Genomic DNA, 21,552 nt, shown 5'->3' with positions numbered 1-21,552 from the left:
CACCCAGGGATGTGTTAAAATGCAGATTTCGGTGCTTGAGCTGGTGGGGCCTGAGGCTCTGCTTGTGCAGATCCAGGGGGGTCATGGGGGACATGGGTCGCTCTTGAGGAAGCAGCGTCCCAGCTCGGAGCTTCTGCCTCCAAATGACAGTCATAGCGGCCAACACTTAGGCCCACCTGCCACGTGCCAGATGCCGTACCCGACGGTGCTCGCGTTTCCCTCAGCCCCGTGAGATGGCTCTACTATGGCTGTTATTAGCTCCATTATGTAGGTCAGAAACGCACAGAGATGGCACAGCTGAGTGACGGGGAGAATCAGCTGGGCCGCAGGGCCCGAGCTCCAAGCCTTGTGCACACGGCGCTGCGGGCCTGGAGTCTCACACACAAGAGGAGCTGTTATTACAGGACACCACTCTGCAGAGAGAAAGACTCAGCCTCGAAGGTAGAGCACAGACCTGGGGCTGCCTGACCCCCAGCCTTGGCCTGCACGGGCGACCTCCTGCAGCTCCAGCCTTCTCATGTCACCGCAAACCGCAGGGGTCTCCAAGCCCGGTTCAGGAAGCAGCGGCATCCGCAACACTCGGGAGCTCGACGGGGATGCCCCACCCGGACCTGTGGAATCCCCCCGGGGCAGGCCCAGCCGTCAGAGGTGACGAGCCCCCGGGGGACTCCCACCCTGAGGTTTGCAGACCTGCAGCGCCTTCATTCCCCGCCTTGGGCTTGGGCTCGCCGCCTGCCCCCATCCCCCTGCCCCGTGAGCTGCTGGCATCCGATTGATTTTCTATACGTGTGCCTGGTTTCTCAGAGCCCCCTACGGCAGGGGCCGGGTCCCACACCCCTCCAAGGGCGGGAGCTGGGCTCAGTACCTGCTGGGGGCAGGTGCCACGTGTCAGCGGCAAGCTTGAATTAGTGGTGAAGTTCGGCTGTGCAGTTGAGAGACGGGCTGAAAGCCGAGGGCTCTCCAGTCACCCTCAGTTTGGCTCATTTACCACAGCAGGATGTGCGCTAGACCCTGACGGCATCCTTCAGCAGGTGCCATGGATCATGAGTTAATCGTCTGCTAAGCGAGAGGTTTCCTGCGGGGTCGGGGCGGGGTGGGAGGGGGCAGCGCTTTCGCCATTGTTCTTGATCGCAGGTGTTTCCCCCTCCAGTGTGCTCGTCCAAGCCTCCTTACCCTCTCCCTGTCTGCTTGGGGCAGCAGGAGCCGTCTGGGCGGGAGCAGAGGGGTGGGCAGGTGTTGTTTTGAGTTCCCCTCTGCAGGGAGGGGTCTCGGGAAGAAGTGACCCCAAGGTTGGCAGGAGGCCCACACTCTGTCCTCACCTTTTCTAGGTGGAATCTTAGCAAACAGCAGACTCTTCAGGGGATGGGTTTGCACTCACACCCAGTCTGCCCCAATCTGCCCGTTAAAACGTGGACCAGACTCCTCTGCGGTGTCGGGTCTTCTGAACGAGGAGGCGTGTTCCCCAGGCAGAAGCCACTCTCCAGACTCTGGCGACCCTGCCCCTCTCCAGTGGGAGTTCAGTGGGATTCACGTGCTGGGGACCGTCCACCCGACTCATGACTGTAGGTGCATTACTGTAGGTGCCTTCCTGCCTGAAGATATGGTTGGGTTGGGGTCTCCGAGACCTGCCCTGGGCACTCTCTTCGTGGGACTGCCCGATGGAGCCCGAGCTTAATCCAGGTTATCAGGCCTGCGTGTCCCTGTAAGGACGCCGCAGCAAGTGTCCCAGCAGACCCTGCTGAGACAGCGTGAAAACAAGCCAAACCCCCCCGTGATTTGGCGAGACGTGAAAGTAAAAAGCATGAGCATGGAGGTCATCTCGACACTTATCCGGCTCAGCCCAGCTTCCCCAGGGCTCACGTTGACCCCAGGACCTCAGGAGGGGCACAACGGAGAGTTATAGGGAAGGGAACGTTGGCCTTTTGAAGAAAAGGTGTCCGGAAGGAGGGTGGCGGCCGAGGCCCTGGAACAACGGCAGTAGCTGAGTGCGCACTCCACAGGGGCTTTGCTCTGGAACACTTTGCAGGAGGCTGAGCAGGGTGTCTGTGGTCATCTTTGAGCTCAGACCACACTAATGGACTAGAGGGTCCAGACAAGGGACCAGGGTGTCCAGACAAGTGGCTCGGGGGCCAGCCAAACACCACAGACACAGGGGCTTAACCCCCTGACCCTGATCTCGCACGGTTCTGGAGGCAGGGGTCCCAGAGCAGGCTGTCTGCATGGTTGGGGTCTGGGGAGGATCCGCTCCCTGGCCTGCAGACGGCCGACTTCTGGCCGTGTCCACAGATGGTGGAGAGAGAGGATTCCAGGCTGTTCATCCTCTCATCAGGGGACGCATCCCACCCCGTGACCTCCTCTGACCCTGACCCCCTCCAGATGCATCACATGGGGGTCAGGCTTCAGCATATGAATCTGGGGGGCACTTCAGTCCCCAGCAGGAGGGGACAGTGGTCAGGCCTGCTTGGGGGCTGGTGCTCCTGTATGGGAGCACAGACAGGGTGGGGAAGCTGAGGGGAAGATTTCAGGGAGAAAACAGTTGAGATGTTTGAAGGACTGTCTGTGGACGGCGGATTAGACTAGCCGTGCATCTCTCTGGCTGCAAAACCAGGACTGCTGGGTGGAAGGAGCAGGTGGCACCTTTCGAGCTCCTGCAAGTCAACAAAGGAACACTTTTCTGTGGCTGGAGCTGCCTCAGGACGGCTGTGCTGGGGGGTTCACTTAGAGCCCCAGGGGCGTGGCTGTCGAGGCCGCTGTGGCCCTGTCTGGCCCAAGAGCTGAGTAGCTTGTTCCTCTTCCAGCAATAAAGTGAAGCCCTCACCATATCCTCAGAGTGAGTATTTACTAAGTCTCTGCCTCCCAGACATTTCTCAGTCTGGGAATTTCTCCCTACCCTCCCGACACCACTCCCCTGGGCCGCCTCCTGCGGTGCCTGCCTCGTCCCTGTCCAGGCCTCGTCCACATGTGACCAGAGGCATGGTGACGTGGTCCTGGCTGGTGGCTCTCTTCTCCCCAGCTCCCGGATGCCTCCTTGGAGCCCTGGGCATCTCCTGTTACAATACTAGTTGTGTGAGTTACCACTGGCCGCTTATCTCCCCGATCCCCCCGCAGACCCTGAGCCCTGTCACTCCTGTGTCCCCAGCATCACGCACCATACACGGTGTCTGGGGCAGGAGTCACCTCGTGGCGGGACCAGGTACTTGACCCGGGCAAGAGCTTAACCCCTGTGAACCCCATCTGCGCGATGAATCCCTCCTGTAACCAAATAAGAGAACGTGTGCGCGTGCTCTGTGCCAGACACTTCACCCTTGTGCGAACGTGAGCCGGCTTTGGGTGGGGCGTCTGCATCTCTGCTGTGGTTCACCCCTCAGCCTGTGTTCTGTCCTCTGACCTCAACCTGGCCTGAGCTGTGGGGACATCACAGAACTAGGACTTGCTTGCTGGCCGGAAGTGCTCAGTCTAAGGCGCTCGGTTGAGTTGAGGACATGGGGATGTACCGTGTGGCCTCCTCTGTTCCGTAGTGTGTGTGACTTTAGGGGTGTGTGTCTTCCTTTGGGAAATACATCAGCAGGTGACATGTAGAGCCTTCTGGGGTCAGTCGGATACACGACCTTGGAGAGGTTAAACAAGAGTCGTAACGTGTTCGGTCTCCTCGTGTGTGTGTGCATGCGTGTTCACATGGGCTGATACACAGGAGGTGTACTGCATTACCTGTGCCTCGACCAACTGTGATCTCATTGTTTTCCACAGGAGACGTGGGTGACAAAGGACAGAAAGGCGGCGTGGGGCGCCATGGAAAAATCGGTCCCATTGGTTCTAAAGGTACTTCCGACACACCTCTGCTCACGTTCCCTCGCAGGCTCACCTCCCAGGCGCTTAGAGAGTAGCTGGCGGTCGTGTTTATTTTGTGCGCTTTATACACGATAAGCTGTGTTCCAGCGTTTGCGTTTTGGGATCGATCAGACTTGACTGGGTGCCACGAGGTGGGGAGAGCTCCCTGCCCCTCAGGGTTCACATGCTGCCTGGGGGAGAATCAGGAGCCCCATTTAGGCAGCGGAAGGACCGCGTTCCCGACACACTGTCCGTCCACCTGCAGCTCGGGTGACTCAGACTCTCTGAGACTGGGGGCTGGCTCCCCATGAGCACGGGGGGCAGGAGGGTGACAGCAGCGTGGGAGCAGCGCCAGTGCCCACGCGACCCCGTTTGACCTGCACAACCCTGGAGGGTGGGCAGCTCGGGAGACTGTCCCCAGGGCAGTTAAGGGGTCGCTCAGCATCTCCCGGCTCTTCTGCGCCCCCGCCCCCCATTCCGCACTCAGTCAGCAGATGCTTTCTGAGCCCCTGGCTTGTCCTGCGCCCATGCTAGACCCCAGAGGGCTCGGGGTGGAGGAGGCGAGGCCCCTCAGCCCCATGAAGGGCTCCCCCAGGTCCTGTCGTGGGTGCTGGCAGCAGGAGACAGAGGCTGGGGGGCTTGGGGCTGGGAGGGAGTTTGGCTGTGGTCTGCTCTGCCCAGCGCGGTGCCCGCAGTCCTGTGCTCTATCACCGTGCCTGGGGCTTTGAGCTGTGATGGGTCCAGGTGGTCAGTTCCGATCGAATGGCACAGACCTCCCCCGGCCCAGCCTGTCCCTGGTGGGAAGGGTCCCTCAGCCAGGACCGAGCTCGGCGAGCTGCGTCTCTCCTCCCGGCGAATCCGTGGGCAACACCTGCCCCGTGGATTCATTACAGAGCACACAGATCGAGATGCGTGATGTAGAGAGGGATGCGGAAGCTGTGAAAAAGCTTAAAAAAATTGTGGTAAAATATTTGTAACATAAAATTTGTCACTTTAACTATTTTCAGTGTAATTCAGTGACACTAAGCACGACTGCAGTGTTGTAGGACCACCACCGCTACACATTTCCAAAATGTTTTCATTCCCCCAGAGAGAGACTCTGTCCTCATGAGGTAATGACGCCCCACCCCTGCAGCCCCTAGCAGCCTCCGATCTGCTGTCTGTCTCTGTGAACGTGCCTGTGTAGATATTCCATATAAATGGACTCGTACAGTACTTGTCCTCTTGTGTCTTGTCTCACTGGGTATAATGTTCCCAGGGTTCATCTGTGTTGCAGCAGGTGTCAGAATTTCTTTCCTTTTTAAGGCTGGATAATTTTCTGTTGCATGGATGGACCACGTTTTATTTATCCCTTCATCTGCTGACGGCCACTGGGGTTGTTTCCACCTTTTAGCTGCTGTGAGGAACGCAGTGGATACTGGCTACAAGTAGGGATGTGTGTGCTTTTAATATACAGCATACGCTCTGGGTAAATGTCAGAGCCTCACCAGGGGACAGCTTGCCAAGAAGGCCCTTACTGGGCTTAGCTTACCTGATCTGCTCCATCTCTGAGACTCTGCCGTCCTGGGTCCTTGTCGAGCTGATCCTTGAGTCATTTCCAAGCTCCTGGTGTTGATAAAAGAAAAAAAAAGGAATCACTTGGACGGAGACTGCCGAGCTCTCTCCATCCCCATCAAACGGAACATGACTCTCCAAGGATGTAGAAGTCGCTGCCCCTTCACTGTCCCAGGTCAGCCGAGAAGCTTAAGTTCTCTCAGGGGGAAGAAAGGTAGTGCTTTAGGAATATCCTGTGATTTAAAAATAAATAGCCATTGTCTAATTTCTAGAAAGCTTTGTTGCCATGATTTCCTCCTATCCCTTTGTTTCGTAAGTTGGAAGAAACGGAGGGGCAGAGTGGCTGAGTTGTCTGTCCTGTCCACAGAAGGCTGGCGCCCAGGTGTCCTGGTGGCTGTGCCCCTGGGACACCTTGCTGCCTCTCAGAGAGGGACAGGGAGGACCGATCTCATCTTGACTCTGTTTGGATGAGGGAACCTCTACGGTCCATCCGTCTCTGACGTTACCTGTTCTACCTGAATTTTCTTGCTGTGATGTGGGACGTGGAGAGAACTGGCACTGGGTGTTACGGATTTCCGAGGTGATAGCGTGTTCTAGGAAACATGCTGGGTTTTCCAGAATTGACTTAAAGAACGCTCATCTGATAATCTCTGAAGTCCCATGATATGTGGATGTCCCACGTCACATAAACAGAGCCTGAAGAATCAGTCATCTACAGACCATTCCTCCCTCCAGTTCACCGCAGAAGGAGGGTCTGGGAGGAACCGCAGGGCACTGCACATGGAAGAAAGAACATTGCTACCTGGACATTTGAACTCAGGGGACACGTCCCACCCCTGCTTTGTGACTTTGGCCTTGCTTCTCTTTTCCAGGTGAGAAAGGAGATTCTGGTGACATAGGACCCCCTGGCCCTAATGGAGAACCAGGTATGGCATAAGGGGTCCAAGGATTTTTTAGAAATGTGTTAAAATTGTACTTTTAGAAAGTATAAATCATGACATAAAACTTAATAGGCTGGAAAAGCGCGTGTAACTGACACGCCTTCCTCGTGCATCACACCCTCCTGTGGACTATTTCAGTGTTTGCTTTCCTGCTACCTGAACGTTTTCGTTCCCGTTCAGGGCTGTGGTCTGCACGCCGGCTGTGTATTATCCCCTCATCACGATCCAGCTTAGATACGCGCGCCCTAAGCGCACTTTCCTCCTTTCCTACTGTTCTCTGGGAGCATCAGGACCCCCTCCTGACCACCAGCTTCTCTGAGAAGCGCGCCTGTACTTTCCGGTTCATCTTCCTCATTCTGGGTGTCCTTGCAGCCGACTCCCCACAACCCTCCTGTCACCGCGGACCCCGGCCCAGCTCAGTGGACTTAACCGACTTCCCTGCCGACTTCCCTTAACTTCTCCCTGGTGCCAGGAGACCGGGCCGCGGGCAGCCCCCGTCCTCTCTGCCTGCCGCCCTGTGGCCCCTGCTTCTTCCTCTCTTCTCGGAGGAGCTCTGCCCGCTGCCCTTTCTTCTTTCTCCATGTGGCACAGCCTGCTGCCCGCTCCAACCCCACCTCTGTTCCCTGGACTTCGGCTGCACCCGCACCCCTGCCCAGCACGCACCTCCACCCCGATGTCACTCAACCCCTGTCCCTGCCAGGTTCAGGCCGTCTATGCGCAGTGTCCCCCAACCCCTGCCGGACTGTTCCCACCACCATCACTCAGGCTCTTGTGGCCTCTCAGCCCCGTTACTGAAACGCCATCCTAACAGGTGTGCACCCTCTGGTCCTCGTCCCCCACACGTGTGACCGCAGGAGACACTGCACAGATACTAGATTGAGGGGGAAGATACAGTGTCTGCGTCCCTTGGGTAGGCCCTTCCTGCCAGCTGAGGGGACCTGTCAGCTTGATACCGGTCCCATCTCTCCAGAAAACATCAGTGCCTCAAACCTCAGCGAACTCAAAGACAACGTGTGTCTCAGAAAAAGTTCCATTAAAGAAAAAAACCCCAATCACATCAGCATCATTCCAGGTGCCCATGTGTTGGGGAGTGTTTGGGTTCTAAGTGGTAGAGGGGGGCTGAGAGTTTGGAAGACCGGGCCAAACACCAAAGAGTGTGTTCAGAGTGGAAAGGCAGGCTGAGAGCTTCGCACGATGGAATTTCTCAGGAAAAGGTGAGAAGTCCTGCCCCTGTGCTCACAGAGTCAGAGCAGAGGGTGGGTGGGAGCCGGCGGCCCCTCCTGGTCTGGTGGAGAAGCCGAAGCCAGCAGTGCCACCATGGGCGACGGGCCCCCCAAGCGCTGTGCCGGCCAAGTGACATTCTGAGAAGTTTCCTGACTGCGTGGAGCTCTTCACAGCTGGAAGGTTAGGGCCCTCCTGAGAGGGCCAGGAGGAAACACCTGAGCTGAGGCAGGGTTGGCCATGCTGGGATGACTGAACATCACCCCACGGTTCCAGCTCCACCACTTTCCTCAAACGTCTTGTCGTCTCTCCTGCCGCGCTGTCACTGCCCGCAGTCTTCCCGAGGTGACTGTCCTAACCCCCTGCTCTCGCCCGCCCGTCTCGCCGCCATACCTCCACTGATCTCCTAAGCGACCAGAGCGAGATTGTGAAACGTGCATCCGACCTTGGTGCCCCTGTGGAAACCCTTCCACTGCTCCCTGCCTTTAGGATCAAGTCTGAAACCTCCATGCAGCCTCAAAGGCCTTCGTGTTTTGAATCGCCTAGCATGCTGGGAAGGGGGTACCCCCCCTCCCGAGCCCGCCTCCGGGTCAGTCCCATCACACGCCGGGCGCGGTCTCCGCAGGCATCCCGTGTGAGTGCGGCCAGCTGAGGAAGGCCGTCGGGGAGACAGACAACCAGGTCGCGCAGATCACAGCAGAGCTGAAGTTCATCAAACACGGTACGTGCTTCTCGGGGCTTCCCTGCTCCCGTGTACCCCCGACCCCTGCCCGGAGGCAGAGCGGCCCTGGGTCTGCTCCCCGTGCGCGCGTGCTGGGTTGGCGCCCCGGGTTTGCTGGGGACCCGCGAGCGCTCGCCCTCCAGCCCTGTCCCCGCAGCCGTCGCCGGCGTGCGCGAGACGGAGCAGAAGATCTACCTGCTGGTGAAGGAGGAGAAGCGGTACGTGGATGCACAGCTGGCCTGCCAGGGCCGGGGCGGCACGCTGGGCATGCCCAAGGATGAGGCCGCCAACGGGCTGCTGGCCGCCTACATCGCGCAGGCCGGCCTGGCCCGCGTCTTCATCGGCATCAACGACCTGGAGCGGGAGGGCACCTTTGTCTACGCGGACCGCTCGCCCATGCAGACCTTCAGCCAGTGGCGCAGCGGGGAGCCCAACAACGCCTATGACGACGAGGATTGCGTGGAGCTGGTGGCTTCCGGGGGCTGGAACGACGTGGCCTGCCACCTCACCATGCACTTCCTCTGCGAGTTCGACAAGGAGCACGTGTAGCGGGGGCCCTGCTGCTCCAGCATCGGCGGCCCCTCCGCCACCGGGTGGCTGCCGGCTGCCACCACGGGTGGGAGGCTCTGCCCGCCACGTGGTCCCCAAGCAGGAGTGCGGGGTCCCCGGTAAAGGCTCCTTTTCTGAATCTTAGAGAATGGTGCATGCTTGGGCGAAAAAGAAGAAAAAAAAAAAAAGTGTTTCTGGGTATTATGTCTGAAGAACTAGAGTTTTATTATTTGTAGTGTAGACAAAATGTTCGTTATGTAATTATTACTCAGAATCGCTCTTGGCTTTGTGCAAAGTATGAAACGAGATCTTTAAATGTTATAACAGTTAAGTACAAACAATGGTAGAGGGGTCTTCAATGACTACCTTCCTTTTAATTTCTATATGGAAAAGAATCCTCTTAGCTTAGATCAATGCTTCTGTAAACGTAGAAACAATTTTGCTTTGCTGCGGATTTCAGGAAAAAGAAAAGTAAATGCTCCGAATCTGACAACTGAATGTTGTTCTCAGTGTCTTCTCTAGCGGTATTCGTTATCTATTCCTGTATCGCGGTCATCCCCAAACAGCGACTCACGACAAAGCATCAATGTCCCCGCAGGTCCTGTGGGGTGGGACTTCACCCAGAGCTCGGCTGTGTGTGTGGGGGGCTCTGTTTCACCAGCCACACTTGACCGTGAGGTTGCTGGTGGCATTCAGTGCCACACGGGTGGCTGGATGGAGGCCTGGGTTCCTTGCTGGGCACCTCTGCCCTGGGCACCTCCCCAAGGACCGCTGGCCACCTCAGAGCAGTGCGAGCATGCGCCCATCCTGGAAAGCGACCCCCCCCAATCACTGTCTGCGTTCTGGTCTCAGAAGCCTGTCCCCAGGTCCAGCCTGAACTTGGGGAGGGGACTCCTGGAGACGGGACCGCTGGGGGCCATCCCAGAAGCTGCCTGCCCGTCACCCACGGTTCTTCCTTTTGTACATCAGAATCCCCAGTAAAACATAATAAACATCTTCATTTTTCAAAGAAAACAGGCAGACACGCACCCACAAAGGAAAACAGCTGGGGCTGGGAGCCAGAAGGGGGCTCCGGGGACACCGCTCTCCAGGGCCTCTTGTGTGTCTGCGTGTCTTGGGAGCGAGGCCCCGGCTGCCCGACGTTCTGGACCGCGCCTGCAGGGTGTTTGTGTAGCGACTGTTTTGGAGGAAGGGGAGCGTCTGCCTAGAGCTGCTGGCGCGGTGAGAGCCCAGCGCAGTAAAGGTGCCGCTGGCTTCTTCCCCAGGGGCTGGTCCTCTTTGTGCCCTGCAGACTGGAGCTCAGGCCCCGGTGCTATTGCTGTAGGTGCCACAGGGGCCAAGGCAGCGGCTCTGCTCCGGGTATCTGCGGGACCCCCGCTGCACCCACGGGCCTGTGGGGCAGCCAGGCACCCCTGCTCACAGCCCAGGGCCCATGACCTTGAGCTGGCCCAGGTGACTGCCCCTCACAGGACAGGCAGATCCAGTCCCGGGGGCCTGTGCAAGGGAACTGACCAGGTGGTGACTGCGGTTGGGCAGGGCGTCCTGAAGCCGGAGCTTCCCCAGCATCACCGCGACGGCCTCGGCCCATGCGACTGCCCTCGGTCACCTGGACAGAGCTGCCCTGGCTCTAGGGTGGGTCAGGTGTGCCCCACCCCTCCAGGCTCTTCACCGGGGTCAAGGGCAGCCCAGGGCAAGCCGGCGCCTCCCTGGGTCTGGATTCGTCCCTGGTAGGGGAGGAGTTGGGATGGGGCCACTTTTGTGCTCTCGTGTCGGGACGAGTTGGGATGGGGCCACTTTTGTGCTCTCGTGTCGCCTCGGCTCTCAGGTGAAACCAGAGGGAGCCGATCCACGTCCCCTCCTGTCGCCGCCTCCGATGAGCCCGCCTCCGAGGCTCTGTGCCAGCACGAAGCGCAGGAAAGCACGCCGGCCTTTGTCTGTGCCCGGGTCACACACCTCTACAGGGCTGTGACGGTTTCAAAGACAATTTGATAGGACAGGCGCAGCCGGCAGGAGGCCAGAAGCACAGCCGCTAATTGAATCCCCCAGCTCGGCAGGAAGGGCCCGCGGGGTGGGCCGCGGCCCCTGATTTGCAGCGCAGGAGGGAGGCGGTCTGGTTGAGGGGAGAACCGGGATTTATTAGGTGCTGCATCGAGGCGTGACCGGAAAGCTGGTGCGCGGGCAGCTCTCTGAGCCCCGGGTGCAGCGTGGGCGGAGAGGATGGGCGGCGGCGGCGTACCCGCGCGTCCACACTGCCACCCAGCGGCCGCGGGGGGACGTGCACCCGCGAGACGATGCTGCAGGGGTCCCGGGCCCCCTAGGCTGCCCGCCACACTGAGGCTCTGGGGGTTCGTGTGTGTGTGTGTGTGTGTGTGTGTGTGTGTGTATGCATGCGCGCGTGTGTGTATGTGTGTGTGTGAGAGACAGAGGTATTGAGAGAGTGGGGACCAGTCAGAAACGGAGAAGGGAGACAGATGCAGAAGAACAAAGGGACAAAGGGCAGCAGGGAGGGGAGGAGGGCCCCCCCAGACCCAGCAGTGCCAGACCCTTCAGGGAACACTCAGCCGTGCTCCGTGTGGCTTCTCATCGAGGCCTGAGTGTGAACCCAGGTGGCGGCAGCCATGGAGACCTGACAAACAGAGGAGTCGGGAAAAGCATTGGTCTTCTGACCGTAGGGGTCACGGCGAGCTCTAGCATGGGCTTCCACTCCTCGCCCTGGGCCCGGTGCCCCTGCAGCACGGGGGACGAGCGGGGTTTCGGGGGGCTGCAGCGAGAATGGCAAGAGGGTGTCTCCTCTCGGGCGGGGACCCGCGGCTCAACGCCTTCTTGTCCCCGGGGCAGCCTCTGTCTGTCGGTTCCTGCCTCACCCAGACTTGACAAACTGGCTTCCGCGTCTGCCGCCCTGGGGGTCTGGACGGCGCCCACCTGCTTCCTTGGGGGCGGGTGGCAGGCGAGGGCCCAGGAGTGGTCACCAGGGGTAACCCCGTTTAATCTAGCAGATCAGAACCAAGGGCAGGTGGCGTTTCTTAGCTGTAAGCAAAAAAATCTGAATCTGGCTAATTTAAGCAGAAAGGGAATTGTTGAAAGCTTTTTGGCAGTTCAAAGGAATTTTGGAAAGACTGGAGAATGTCTTGGGTGCTACACGGAAGGGAGAAAAGCCCATACACCATGCAGGGCCTGCAGGGTCCCTCTGCCGGTAGCCGGCTGCAGACAGGAGCAACTGCCCTGCACGCCCGCGCCGAGCTCCACATTCAGCACTGGTATCGAGCCTGTCTGGGTACCTAGATCTCCAGGCCAGTTATATGTGTCTGCCCAGGTTGTGCACTGCACAGATCCAGAGGCACCACACCAAGAACATTCCACACACAGTGGCTTTGTATGTGTCTGTGCCCTAGATATGAGGAAGGCTGGGAAAGCTTGCCGTTTGCAGTGTTGATGGCGGGAGGGAAACTCTGCTTCACAAGGATGGGGTATCCCAAGCAGACCATATCAGGTAGCTTAAACCACCGCCAAACTTAGGGACTTTAAACAGTAATGGACGAGTTTTGTTCTTAAGAATTTCATCTGGAAGGGGAGACATGTGCCCCCTGAGACCAGAGGGTCCAGTGGGAGCCGAATGGGGGAGGGCCAGGCAGGTTCTGGAAGGGGATGGGGGCAGTCTCTCCCGACAGTTTGGTTTCATCCCGGAGGACTGGAGGTGCAGGGGGGAGCAGGGCAGGCCAAGACCCGGTAAAGAGAACCCAGGAAGGAAAGTGGGAGGGGTTCTTGAGGCAGGAAACCCCTCCAGGCATCAGAGGATCCCTCGCTCCGGCACACCTGCTGCTCTGAATCCCTGCTCGGTTCAGCCGCTTACGACTTAGGCTCCCTGGAATAACCTTGGGCCTCAGTTTCTCCATCTGTGATAACAGCGCTCTGCAGGGTGGTGTGATGATGAGTGTGATCACCTGTGCCCCTCGTGTGTCAGGTGTGGCCATGTGTGTCAGGTGTGATCATGTGTGTCAGGTGTGGCCACGTGTGTCAGGCAGGTGCTCAGCTGTCCCCGTCTCACCGGAAGCCCTTCCCCAGACCCCAGGCTCCCAGGGCTGGGACATGTGTCTTTCTTGCCACGAGGCACAGGTGTGCTTTCTCAAGGTCCGCGAGACCCTTTAACCCCCATGGAAGCTCTGTGTGCGTCTGCGCTTTCCTGGCTGAGGGTCCTTCCCGTTCTCAGCCCCCCTGGCTCTCTTCTCTGCCTGGAACCACTGCTGGGTGTGCTGAACACATGCTCTCACGGAGGCCTCCTAGAGACAAAGCCCAGGGGACCCAGGAACCAGGGAGGAGGGGCTTCAGGCCAGGTTGCTGTTAGGGATGGGGGCGGACAGTGGCAGGGTCAGCGACAGCGGGGGGCCCAGGTCTGCCTTGGCCTCGCACAGGGGTCTTGCAGGGGCGCCCTTGGCTTCTGCAGGGAGGGGCTGCTCAGCTTGGAGCTCTAGCTCCCTGCAGCCCTTGTGACATCACACAGGTGAGGCCCGTCCCCGGGAAACTCTGACTCCCCGGCTCGGGCCCCTATAAATTTTCTCCTGCTGGCACCTGAGTACCATGGGACCTTGGCTGGCTAGTGGGAAGTAAGAAACCTGATTCTGAACACCGAACGTCAGGACTCCTGGTGAGCTTGGAGGGCTGTTTATAAACAACTTGCTATTTTAAAGTTGTTATTGCAGAAAGAACAGGGCGACAGAGAGGAATTTATCAGCACAGCAAGCGTTTGACCCTTTGAGAGGTGAGGGTGGGACGGATCTCCGCAGACGTTTGGTGTTGGGGGTGGCTGAATGCCGGGAATGGTGTTTGCGGAGCTGGGAACAGCCCGAGTGTGCTGAGTGGCTCTGGGCTCTGGTCCTGCTCTGCTGGGGTTTTAGCCACTTTGGTCTGTACAAAAACACTAAAGAACTAAGCCCACAGGTGAAATGAAACTTTGTCCCAAAGAAGAGCCACGCATCCGCGGGAAACTTGAACAAATCCCCAAGCACGTCCACCAGGGATCTCAGTGCTGACCTCGGGCTCCCCCACATCGCTACCTGTATGCGCTCTAGCTTTGTCCCACACTTGAATAAACTTCTTTTATTTCACTGTAAGTCTCAGCCTTTTGCCCAGAGGCTTTTTTATTAGGCCCCATCGGCAGTGATAACAGAAGCCTCTGTTCTTGAATGGGAATTGTCGGGACAGCCTGGCTTGCTCCTCAGAGGGAGACCACCCTCCCACATTTCTTAGACTCACCCCGTCGCACCTTCCTATTTTAAGGCAAATCCCAGAGGAAAACAGCTTTTGACTGTGAAATGTCAAGATTATGCTTTTTTCCACCAAGAGAAACTAACGGCCTCACTGCATTGGAATAACCCATTATAATGTTCCTCATTTCTGATGACGGCCTCACTGCATTGGAACAACCCATTATAATGTTCCTCATTTCTGATGACGGCCTCACTGCATTGGAACAACCCATTATAATGCTCCTCATTTCTGATGACTAAGTTGCAGTTTGCATGAAAAGCTTTAGCATATTCATTAAACATCACAGCCTGGCCTCAGCCACAGCCCCTTTTAGAGGTGATCTTGCTCTTTGCCTACAACTATTTAAAAGCTAATTTTATTCTATTAAAAAAAATAAATTATTTATTATTTTTATTCTTGGCTGCATTGGGTCTTCGTTGCTGCGCATGGGCTTTCTCTAGTTGCGGCGAGCAGGGGCCACTGTTCGTTGTGGTGCGTGGGCTTCTCATTGTTGTGGCTTCTCTTGTTGCGGAGCACGGGCTCTAGGCGCCTGGGCTTCAGTAGTTGTGGCTTGCGGGCTCTAGAGCGCAGGCTCAGTAGTTGTGGCACACGGGCTTAGTTGCTCCGCGGCCTGTGGCATCTTCCCGGACCAGGGCTTGAACCCGTGTTCCCTGCATTGGCAGGCGGATTTTTAACCACTACGCCACCAGGGAAGCCCCTAAAAGCTACTTTTTTTTTTTTTTTTTTGCGGTACGCGGGCCTCTCACTGTTGTGGCTTCTGCCGTTGCGGAGCACAGGCTCCGGATGTGCAGGCTCAGTGGCCATGGCTCACGGGCCCAGCCGCTCCGCGGCATGTGGGATCTTCCCGGACCAGGGCACGAACCCGCGTCCCCTGCATCGGCAGGCGGACTCTCAACCACTGCGCCACCAGGGAAGCCCTAAAAGCTACTTTTAAATGAACTAGTAAGGGATTCCAGATTTAGACGGATTTAGAAGTAGATGCCATAGGTGGTCTGAGCAGGTGGTCGGGTCTGGGGGCTCCTCCCCGTTTCCCTACAGACCTGGCTGCTCCCAGTAGAGGTGGTGGGGGCCATGAGCAGAGGGTTTGGTGAGCCCGCAACCCCTGGGTCCCAGAGCTGTGGACCCCCCACTGGCTTCCCTGAGACACCGCAGGTGATTAGGCTAAACCCACTGGATCAGCCAGAACTGCCTCCCTCTCACAGGGTCTGTAACCTTGGTCACAGCTGCAAACTCTCCTTGCCGTGTGAGGTGATGCAGGCACAGGTTTCCGGGACTGGGGAGCAACATTGCTGGGGGGGCCTTCTGCCCACCACAGGGTGGACAGGCGGTGCCGACACCCAGGCCCTCCGTGCATGTCTTTGCTGTTGGGATCAGTGGTGTGCCCTGGCTGCTCTCTCCTCCTGGACTCGTTCCTTGCAGTGAGGAAGTGTGTGTTTATGGGTCTCCTTATTGAACTCAGACCCAATCAACCAAGGGAGTCTGCCTATGGGCGAAGTCTGACTGGACACCAGTACAGAGTCCCCGGGCCCTGTGTTTGCTTCTCCAGAGAAGATGCAGCACACCCGTCTGTTTCTGGGGAACCTCAGCCGGCCTCCCGTTTTTTCCCTCAGCGCCCACACAGCAGCCCCCCTCCAGAGGCCTCTCTGCCCCTCCCACGCTCCAGCTCCGCCCACCCACGCTCCAGCCCCGCCCACCTCATCCTGCCCACTCTTCTCCTTCACACAGCAGCCCCCCTCTAGAGGCCTCTCTGCCCCTCCCACGCTCCAGCCCCGCCCACCTCATCCTGCCCACTCTTCTCCTTGGATGGCCTCGGATGGATGTGGCTCCTGAGTTTGTAGGAGGAAAGGTCAGTGGGTCTCTCAGGGTGAGAAGAAGCACTTAAAGCACCCAGGCCGAGGTTCCAGCTCACTTACCACTGCAGGGACCCCGACCAGAAGATCACGAATCAGACCCAAGGGCGGCCTCCTTGAGAAAGCCCATTATTGCAAAAGGCTTCCGAGAACTTCTCTTAAATTGGCGACAGTTATGAGCCAAGGCAGCATTGCCTGAGGTTTAAACAAAAAGACATTTTGCACCCATGAAAAGAATTCCCCGTCCCTCTGTGTTTTCTTACAGTAGAGATGAGTGGTCCTCAGAGTTTAGTAGGAGAATCACGTGGAGAGCTTAACGTGGTGTGCGAGGCGCCAGGTAAGGCACAGAGGGAAAGACCCAGGCCTGCCCTCCAGAGCTTACACTCTGCCCGGAGACGTCTAGACCAGCGCTGGCAACAAGGCAGGCCAGGGCGCCGCGTGGGGTGGGGAAGCAGGGAGGACCACGTAGGTAAGTGATGCTCAAAGGACTCCTCAGGAGGGGAGGGAGCTGGCCAGACAGAGGATGCAGCAAAGGGAGTTGACGGGGGGCCTGAGGGGCAGGACCCTGGAGGGTAGGTGAGGGCCCCTGTGTCCCAGGGTTCAGGCCCTGGGGCAGGGGAGGGACTCCCAGGTCAGCTCCCCTGTGCTTCGCTGGCTCTGCTACATTCTCAGGGGCAGGTGTCAACCAAAACAACCCCTGCACAACCTAAAAGTTGAGAGTTATGTTTTATTTGGCGGACAAAACTGAGGACTTAAGCCCAGGACGCAGCCTGTCAGTAGCGCTGAGGGACCGCTGTGCAGAGGTCGGGGAGGAACCAGGATCTACAGGGGTTTTTGCCACAGAGACCAGGCAGTCGGAACATCAAAGATGACTGTTCATTAAAGAAAACCAGACATCTCAGGTTAATGAATTCAGCCCTTTTCTATGCATGGGAAGAGGCAAGAGTCTGGGCTCACCGGAATCGTTCCTTTGATCCGCACCTCAGCTACCTGGGGCCAGGATCCTGTGCTTTTTCATCCTGAGTCCCCGCAGGGGGCCCCCTGTCTTCAGGGGGTGGCTGCAGGGGCTGAGGGCTTGGTGGCGGGCATCCTGTTTCCATGCTGAGCTCCCTCAGGGCTCACCATCTGGGCGGCTGCAATGTGATGGCTCGATGGCCCAACATCCTTTGTTTACTGATACGGCAGCAGCATTTTTTTCATTGATGCAGGTCGCACATAGCAACAGCCCCACAAGCTAGGTCACCCAAACCGCTGGCAGCTCCAGAACAGCCAGGTCCTCCCCTGCCTTTTGGGTTCTGGCTGGCGTCAGAGGCCAGGACACTGCATCCTTTCCAGACCACAGGTGTCCCTGGGCCCCAGGTTCAGTAGGGTGGCCAGCAGCCACTTTACACCTTACTCTCAGAAATGGTCTGCTTTGGGAGTTTCCTGGCGGTCCAGTGTTTAGGACTTGGTGCTTTCACTGCCATGGCCTGGGTTCAATTCCTGGTCCGGGAACTAAGATCCTGCTAGCCTAGCAGCGTGGCCAAAAGGAAAAAGAAGTTCTGCTTTGGTGAACAAATCACCAGGCCAAACTACCTGCAGGGCATCCTCTGAGGAGCTGGCTGAGACACAGGGGTGACCTTGTGCCCCTTTTTTTTTTTCGCCCTTGCTCTGTGAAAGGTTCACAAAGCCCAATGTCCTTTGTCCTTGAAAATAAGTTGGTTTATTTTCTTTCCAAGTGTAAGAAGTTGGCACTTCTGCATCCAGATGGTAAAGGGGATTAAGAAAAAAGTGTGGGGAGGCAAGATTAAGGGGGAAGCAGGCGATGAAATCTAAACATTAAAAAGCACGTTGTGACTTAACTGCACATTGTTTCTCTCCCCCCAGGCAGTTTCACGTTTCCTTTTTACTGCAGCTCCTAATGTTTCACTAGGGAATGAAATAAAATGGTTTGTAATTTATGGTTATTTTGTCCTTACTTCTTTCTTTCTTTGGTTAGATTTTATTTGCAACAGATGACTTTTTTGCTCCTGCAGAAAACCTTATAAAGGTACTGTAAATTGGCCTCTGCGAAGTGCTGGGGTGGGGTAATCCGCGAAGCCCTGTTAATTAAAATCTCCCCGTGTACTTGGGCTGGGAGTCACATGACGCCAATCAGTGAATTAGCATATTAGAACAGCAGAAAAGTGTAGAAATCAGCCTCCACTCATGCTAAGACATGGCAGAGACAGACGGGGACCTGACACAGGAATTTGGGACCACTTTGCTCTACGGGGGAAATCACTGAGATCCTCCTGTATTTCTCTCTGCCCCACGTGGTGTTCATAATCTGTGATGGGAAGAAAAGTGGGGCAGATCTTGAATTTTTTTGAAAATGTTTTACCTGCCTAATTATAAAAATGTAGGACATGTATATTAAAAAGAGAAAATACTGATAAATATGGGGAAGAACCGGAACTCTGCTGGAATACTGCCACCCTGTCCCACCAGTGAGAGCAGCGAGAGTTCTCTCGCGAGGGATGATGGACGCAGAGGCCTGGCAGCGGGTGTGACTGCCGTCGGGTGGGGTGTGGACTCTGGCCTGGTGATGTGATTTCTGGCCATCTGGCCACTCTGGTGGCACAGCTGCTCCTTCTGGGCAGGACCCGGCCAGGTCCAGAGCACGCTGAAGTCTGACCCTCTGAGGACACCTTGCATATGCTAACTTACCCGTCGGAGAAAATGATCGTAAAATGAGGAACAGAGATGTTGATTAGCTTGCTCTAGGTCACACAGCCGTCATTGTCAGAGCTCTTACGATTCACCATATGTCTATCTTTGAAAAAATTGAAATGCATCCACACCTTGACTTTGCTATTCCACAGACTTACCTTATTTGCACAAGTACACAAAGATATGTAGAAAATATTCTTTCCAGTGTTGCTTGAAGGGGAAAAAGCCAAACTCAATGTCCCCTAGTGGGGAGCTAGTTAAAGAACCCTGGGGTCTTTCAGATATGGAATGATGTGGCCATCAGAACCTGAGCAGGCTGCCCACGTGCTGGGACAGAGGTCCAGGCAGGCCATGTGTGCAGGAGACATGCTGGAAAGGGTTCACGCCAACCGTAAGGCGGGGTGTCTGTGGGGAGCCGGGCTTGGGGAAGTTGGCGAGAGAGAGAATGGGCCTTATTTCCTACACTCCACTCTAGTGTGTGTATATATATATATATATATATATATATATATATTCTCTCTATATATACACACTTACATATGTTCACACTTACAGACCACTTAAGATGTGTATGTATGTATATATATATATATATATACACACACACACATTCTCTTATTTGAAAAGAAAAAGGATATTACAGGTAAAGCTAAAGTCCCTTTCACCACCAATTCAATGCCGATTGGCTCCTTCCCTTAACACTGTGATAAGACTGGCACATTCTTCTAATATATTATGTACTTTTAAACACACAATATGTGCAAGGGGCTTCACAAGTGTTACTTCAACTTAGAAACAGTCTTCGGGGGATGTGCTCACCTCACCATTGCTGTCCTCCGGTTAAGCGGTGGGACGCAGCCGTTTGTCTAAGGCTCCACGAGGGGCCGCGCTGAGCCTCCCCCGGGCCCGCCGCCGGCTTCCGTGATGTCAGAGTGTTCGCTTTCACACGTGGCCACGGAGCAGCTCAGAGCGCAGGGCGCTGGGTGCTCAGGGGGACCCCAGCATCGAGCCTACTTTTCCTCTGACGTCGGCTGAATTCCTGGTTACGTGGTCTTTTCGGGGTTGCTTTGGGAATCCGACTGCCCTTTCTCGCTTTGCTCGACAGCCTTTTGGGAGGCACCTAGGTTGCAGTTGGGAGTTGCACCAGTGACGGGGCTCGTGGAATGAATCCTATGTGGTCTTACCTTTTGCTGTCAGTGGCTAATTCTGTGAATAAAGGCCCACAGAGAAGTAGGACTTCTTTCTCTGAAGGCAATACAGAGATAAGGAGGCACCCCCTGATTTGGAGCAGGTTCCCTGGGCGTGAAGGTGGGGCAGACACCACTGCGCCTGCTAAGGTCTCGCCTAGAGCCCCCGTCTGCACTGCCCATCTGTCCCTTTAGCCTGGGCTCTCGCATGGATGTTAGCGATCCACTGTCACACATCTTTGCTTTCCACGAGCACACGGAGTTTAGGAAGTGGATGTCTGGACGGCAGACCAGAGGGAAAAGGATCCCAGGTAAGACGATGATGACTGTTCACTCACGCTTGCGAAGTTTAAAACCAGGGGCTGTTGGAAAGCAGTGTACGTTTGGGGTCGATTTTAACCTGGGGCCCTTGGAATGCTCTGTCGCCTCTGATGTCCCTTCTGACCATCAGGCGCTAAGAATTCAGGAGAGGTCGTGCGCGCCCTGGTCATCTGTGCAAATAGGAGGGTGTAAACGCTTCGTTAGGAAAAGGAAAGGATGATGAGGGCTGTGATGAAGGATCTGAGCCGCGCAAACAGCATTTGGTACATGCGCTGCATTTGGCTTCAGAATCCCTCTCTGAAGCAGGTGTTCTTGTCCCACCTGGTTGCCATGGAAACAGCCTAATTCACTAAGCCCAGGTCACATCACTGGTGACATAAACTGGGAACTGAGCCAAGATCCATCCTGTCTTTTATGTAACCTGAAGATGCTACTTTCACTCATCGCTACTCATCAATCAAAATACAGTGAAAGAAATGCCTGTGAAAGGAAACCAATCCAGCATTGGGCTAATGGGGTCCTTTTCGCTATCATCTCAAGTATCACACAAATATTGGATATTTCTAATTTTCTATATTTCTGTGGTCCTCCAGACCTTATGAGGTTCTAATACGTCTGGACGTTTTAAGGTGGGTCTGTATCTGACGGCCAGAAACCAAGAACAACACAGCGACACACTGATCAAGAGTTCTTAGACTTAGCTGATGCCAAGGAGGGCGCCTGGCTGGGGCTGTAGGAAACCCCTGAAGCTTGAGATGGCAAAGAGCACGATGTTTCTAGGAGACCCAGCTCGATACCGAGCGCCGGCCGAGCTGGGCTGCGTGTTCCCTATGCCAGAGTCACAGCTAAACTTCTTGTTAGTTTGTTTTGGCCATGCAGCTTGTGGGATATTAGTTCCTGGAACAGGGACCGAACCCGGGCCCTCAGCAGTGAAAGCGTGGCATCTTAACCACTGCACCGCCCGGGAATTCCCACAGCTGAACCTTTTGGAAGCCAATCTCATCCTTGATTCACAGTGGAAGACCTGAGACTCAGAGAGGTCAATTTGCCAAAGACACACACAACTCAGGAAGTGAAGAGTTTGGAATCAGAACTGCTCTCAGAATCCAAGGCCTGTTCACGTTCTGGTCTGATTAGAGTTGAGGATTCACGCGGGAACGGCGGTCACGTACGGCCACGTCAGGAGAGATCTTGAAGTCACGGTCAAGAAGGAACCCACACACGTTTTTCTGTGATGGGAGGAGTGTGTTTCTGGTGTTTTATTTTCATTGTCGTTTTGTTCAATCATGTGCTTCGTCTGCCGGATTCAACCTGAGGCGGGTGTTGCTGTTGCCTCCAGGTCACGACTGGTGTATCGTCCAGCTGGGAGTACAGGGGTCATCCGGGGCTTCTATGTGGACACTTCTCACTTCACACGAGGAGAT

General features: G+C 56.1%; 1 protein-coding gene and 2 long non-coding RNA genes across 5 annotated transcripts in view; 2 read left to right on the top strand and 1 right to left on the bottom strand.

The window, feature by feature from the left end:
• COLEC11 (collectin subfamily member 11) overlaps positions 1 to 9,306 on the top strand; it is a 35,710-nt gene extending 26,404 nt beyond the window's left edge. For both annotated transcript variants that reach the window (XM_033437509.2, XM_049696458.1), the window contains 4 exons: positions 3,748 to 3,819; positions 6,255 to 6,308; positions 8,170 to 8,265; positions 8,423 to 9,306. In XM_033437509.2, the coding sequence (XP_033293400.1) occupies positions 3,748 to 3,819; positions 6,255 to 6,308; positions 8,170 to 8,265; positions 8,423 to 8,814 (614 nt within the window). In that variant the 3' untranslated portion in view covers positions 8,815 to 9,306. The remainder of the gene's footprint in view (positions 1 to 3,747; positions 3,820 to 6,254; positions 6,309 to 8,169; positions 8,266 to 8,422) is intronic.
• Positions 1,855 to 8,600, bottom strand: LOC125960927 (uncharacterized). Of its 2 annotated transcripts, XR_007471118.1 has the most exons (4): positions 8,461 to 8,600; positions 5,360 to 5,433; positions 3,150 to 3,252; positions 1,855 to 3,047 (listed from the first exon to the last, which is right to left on the bottom strand). It is a non-coding gene; the product is annotated as an uncharacterized LOC125960927 (long non-coding RNA). The 2 variants fall into 2 exon arrangements; XR_007471119.1 differs by lacking the exons at positions 1,855 to 3,047; positions 3,150 to 3,252 and adding an exon at positions 4,644 to 4,775.
• Positions 9,307 to 13,413: 4,107 nt separating the features above from the next.
• On the top strand, positions 13,414 to 17,958 carry LOC125960828 (uncharacterized). Its single transcript, XR_007470893.1, has 3 exons — positions 13,414 to 13,456; positions 16,198 to 16,266; positions 17,908 to 17,958. It is a non-coding gene; the product is annotated as an uncharacterized LOC125960828 (long non-coding RNA).
• Positions 17,959 to 21,552: the final 3,594 nt, after the last annotated feature.

Source organism: Orcinus orca, chromosome 13, assembly GCF_937001465.1.
Source record: "Orcinus orca chromosome 13, mOrcOrc1.1, whole genome shotgun sequence".
NCBI classification, from domain to species: Eukaryota; Metazoa; Chordata; class Mammalia; order Artiodactyla; family Delphinidae; genus Orcinus; species Orcinus orca.
This window is presented reverse-complemented; position numbering and strand designations above follow the sequence as displayed.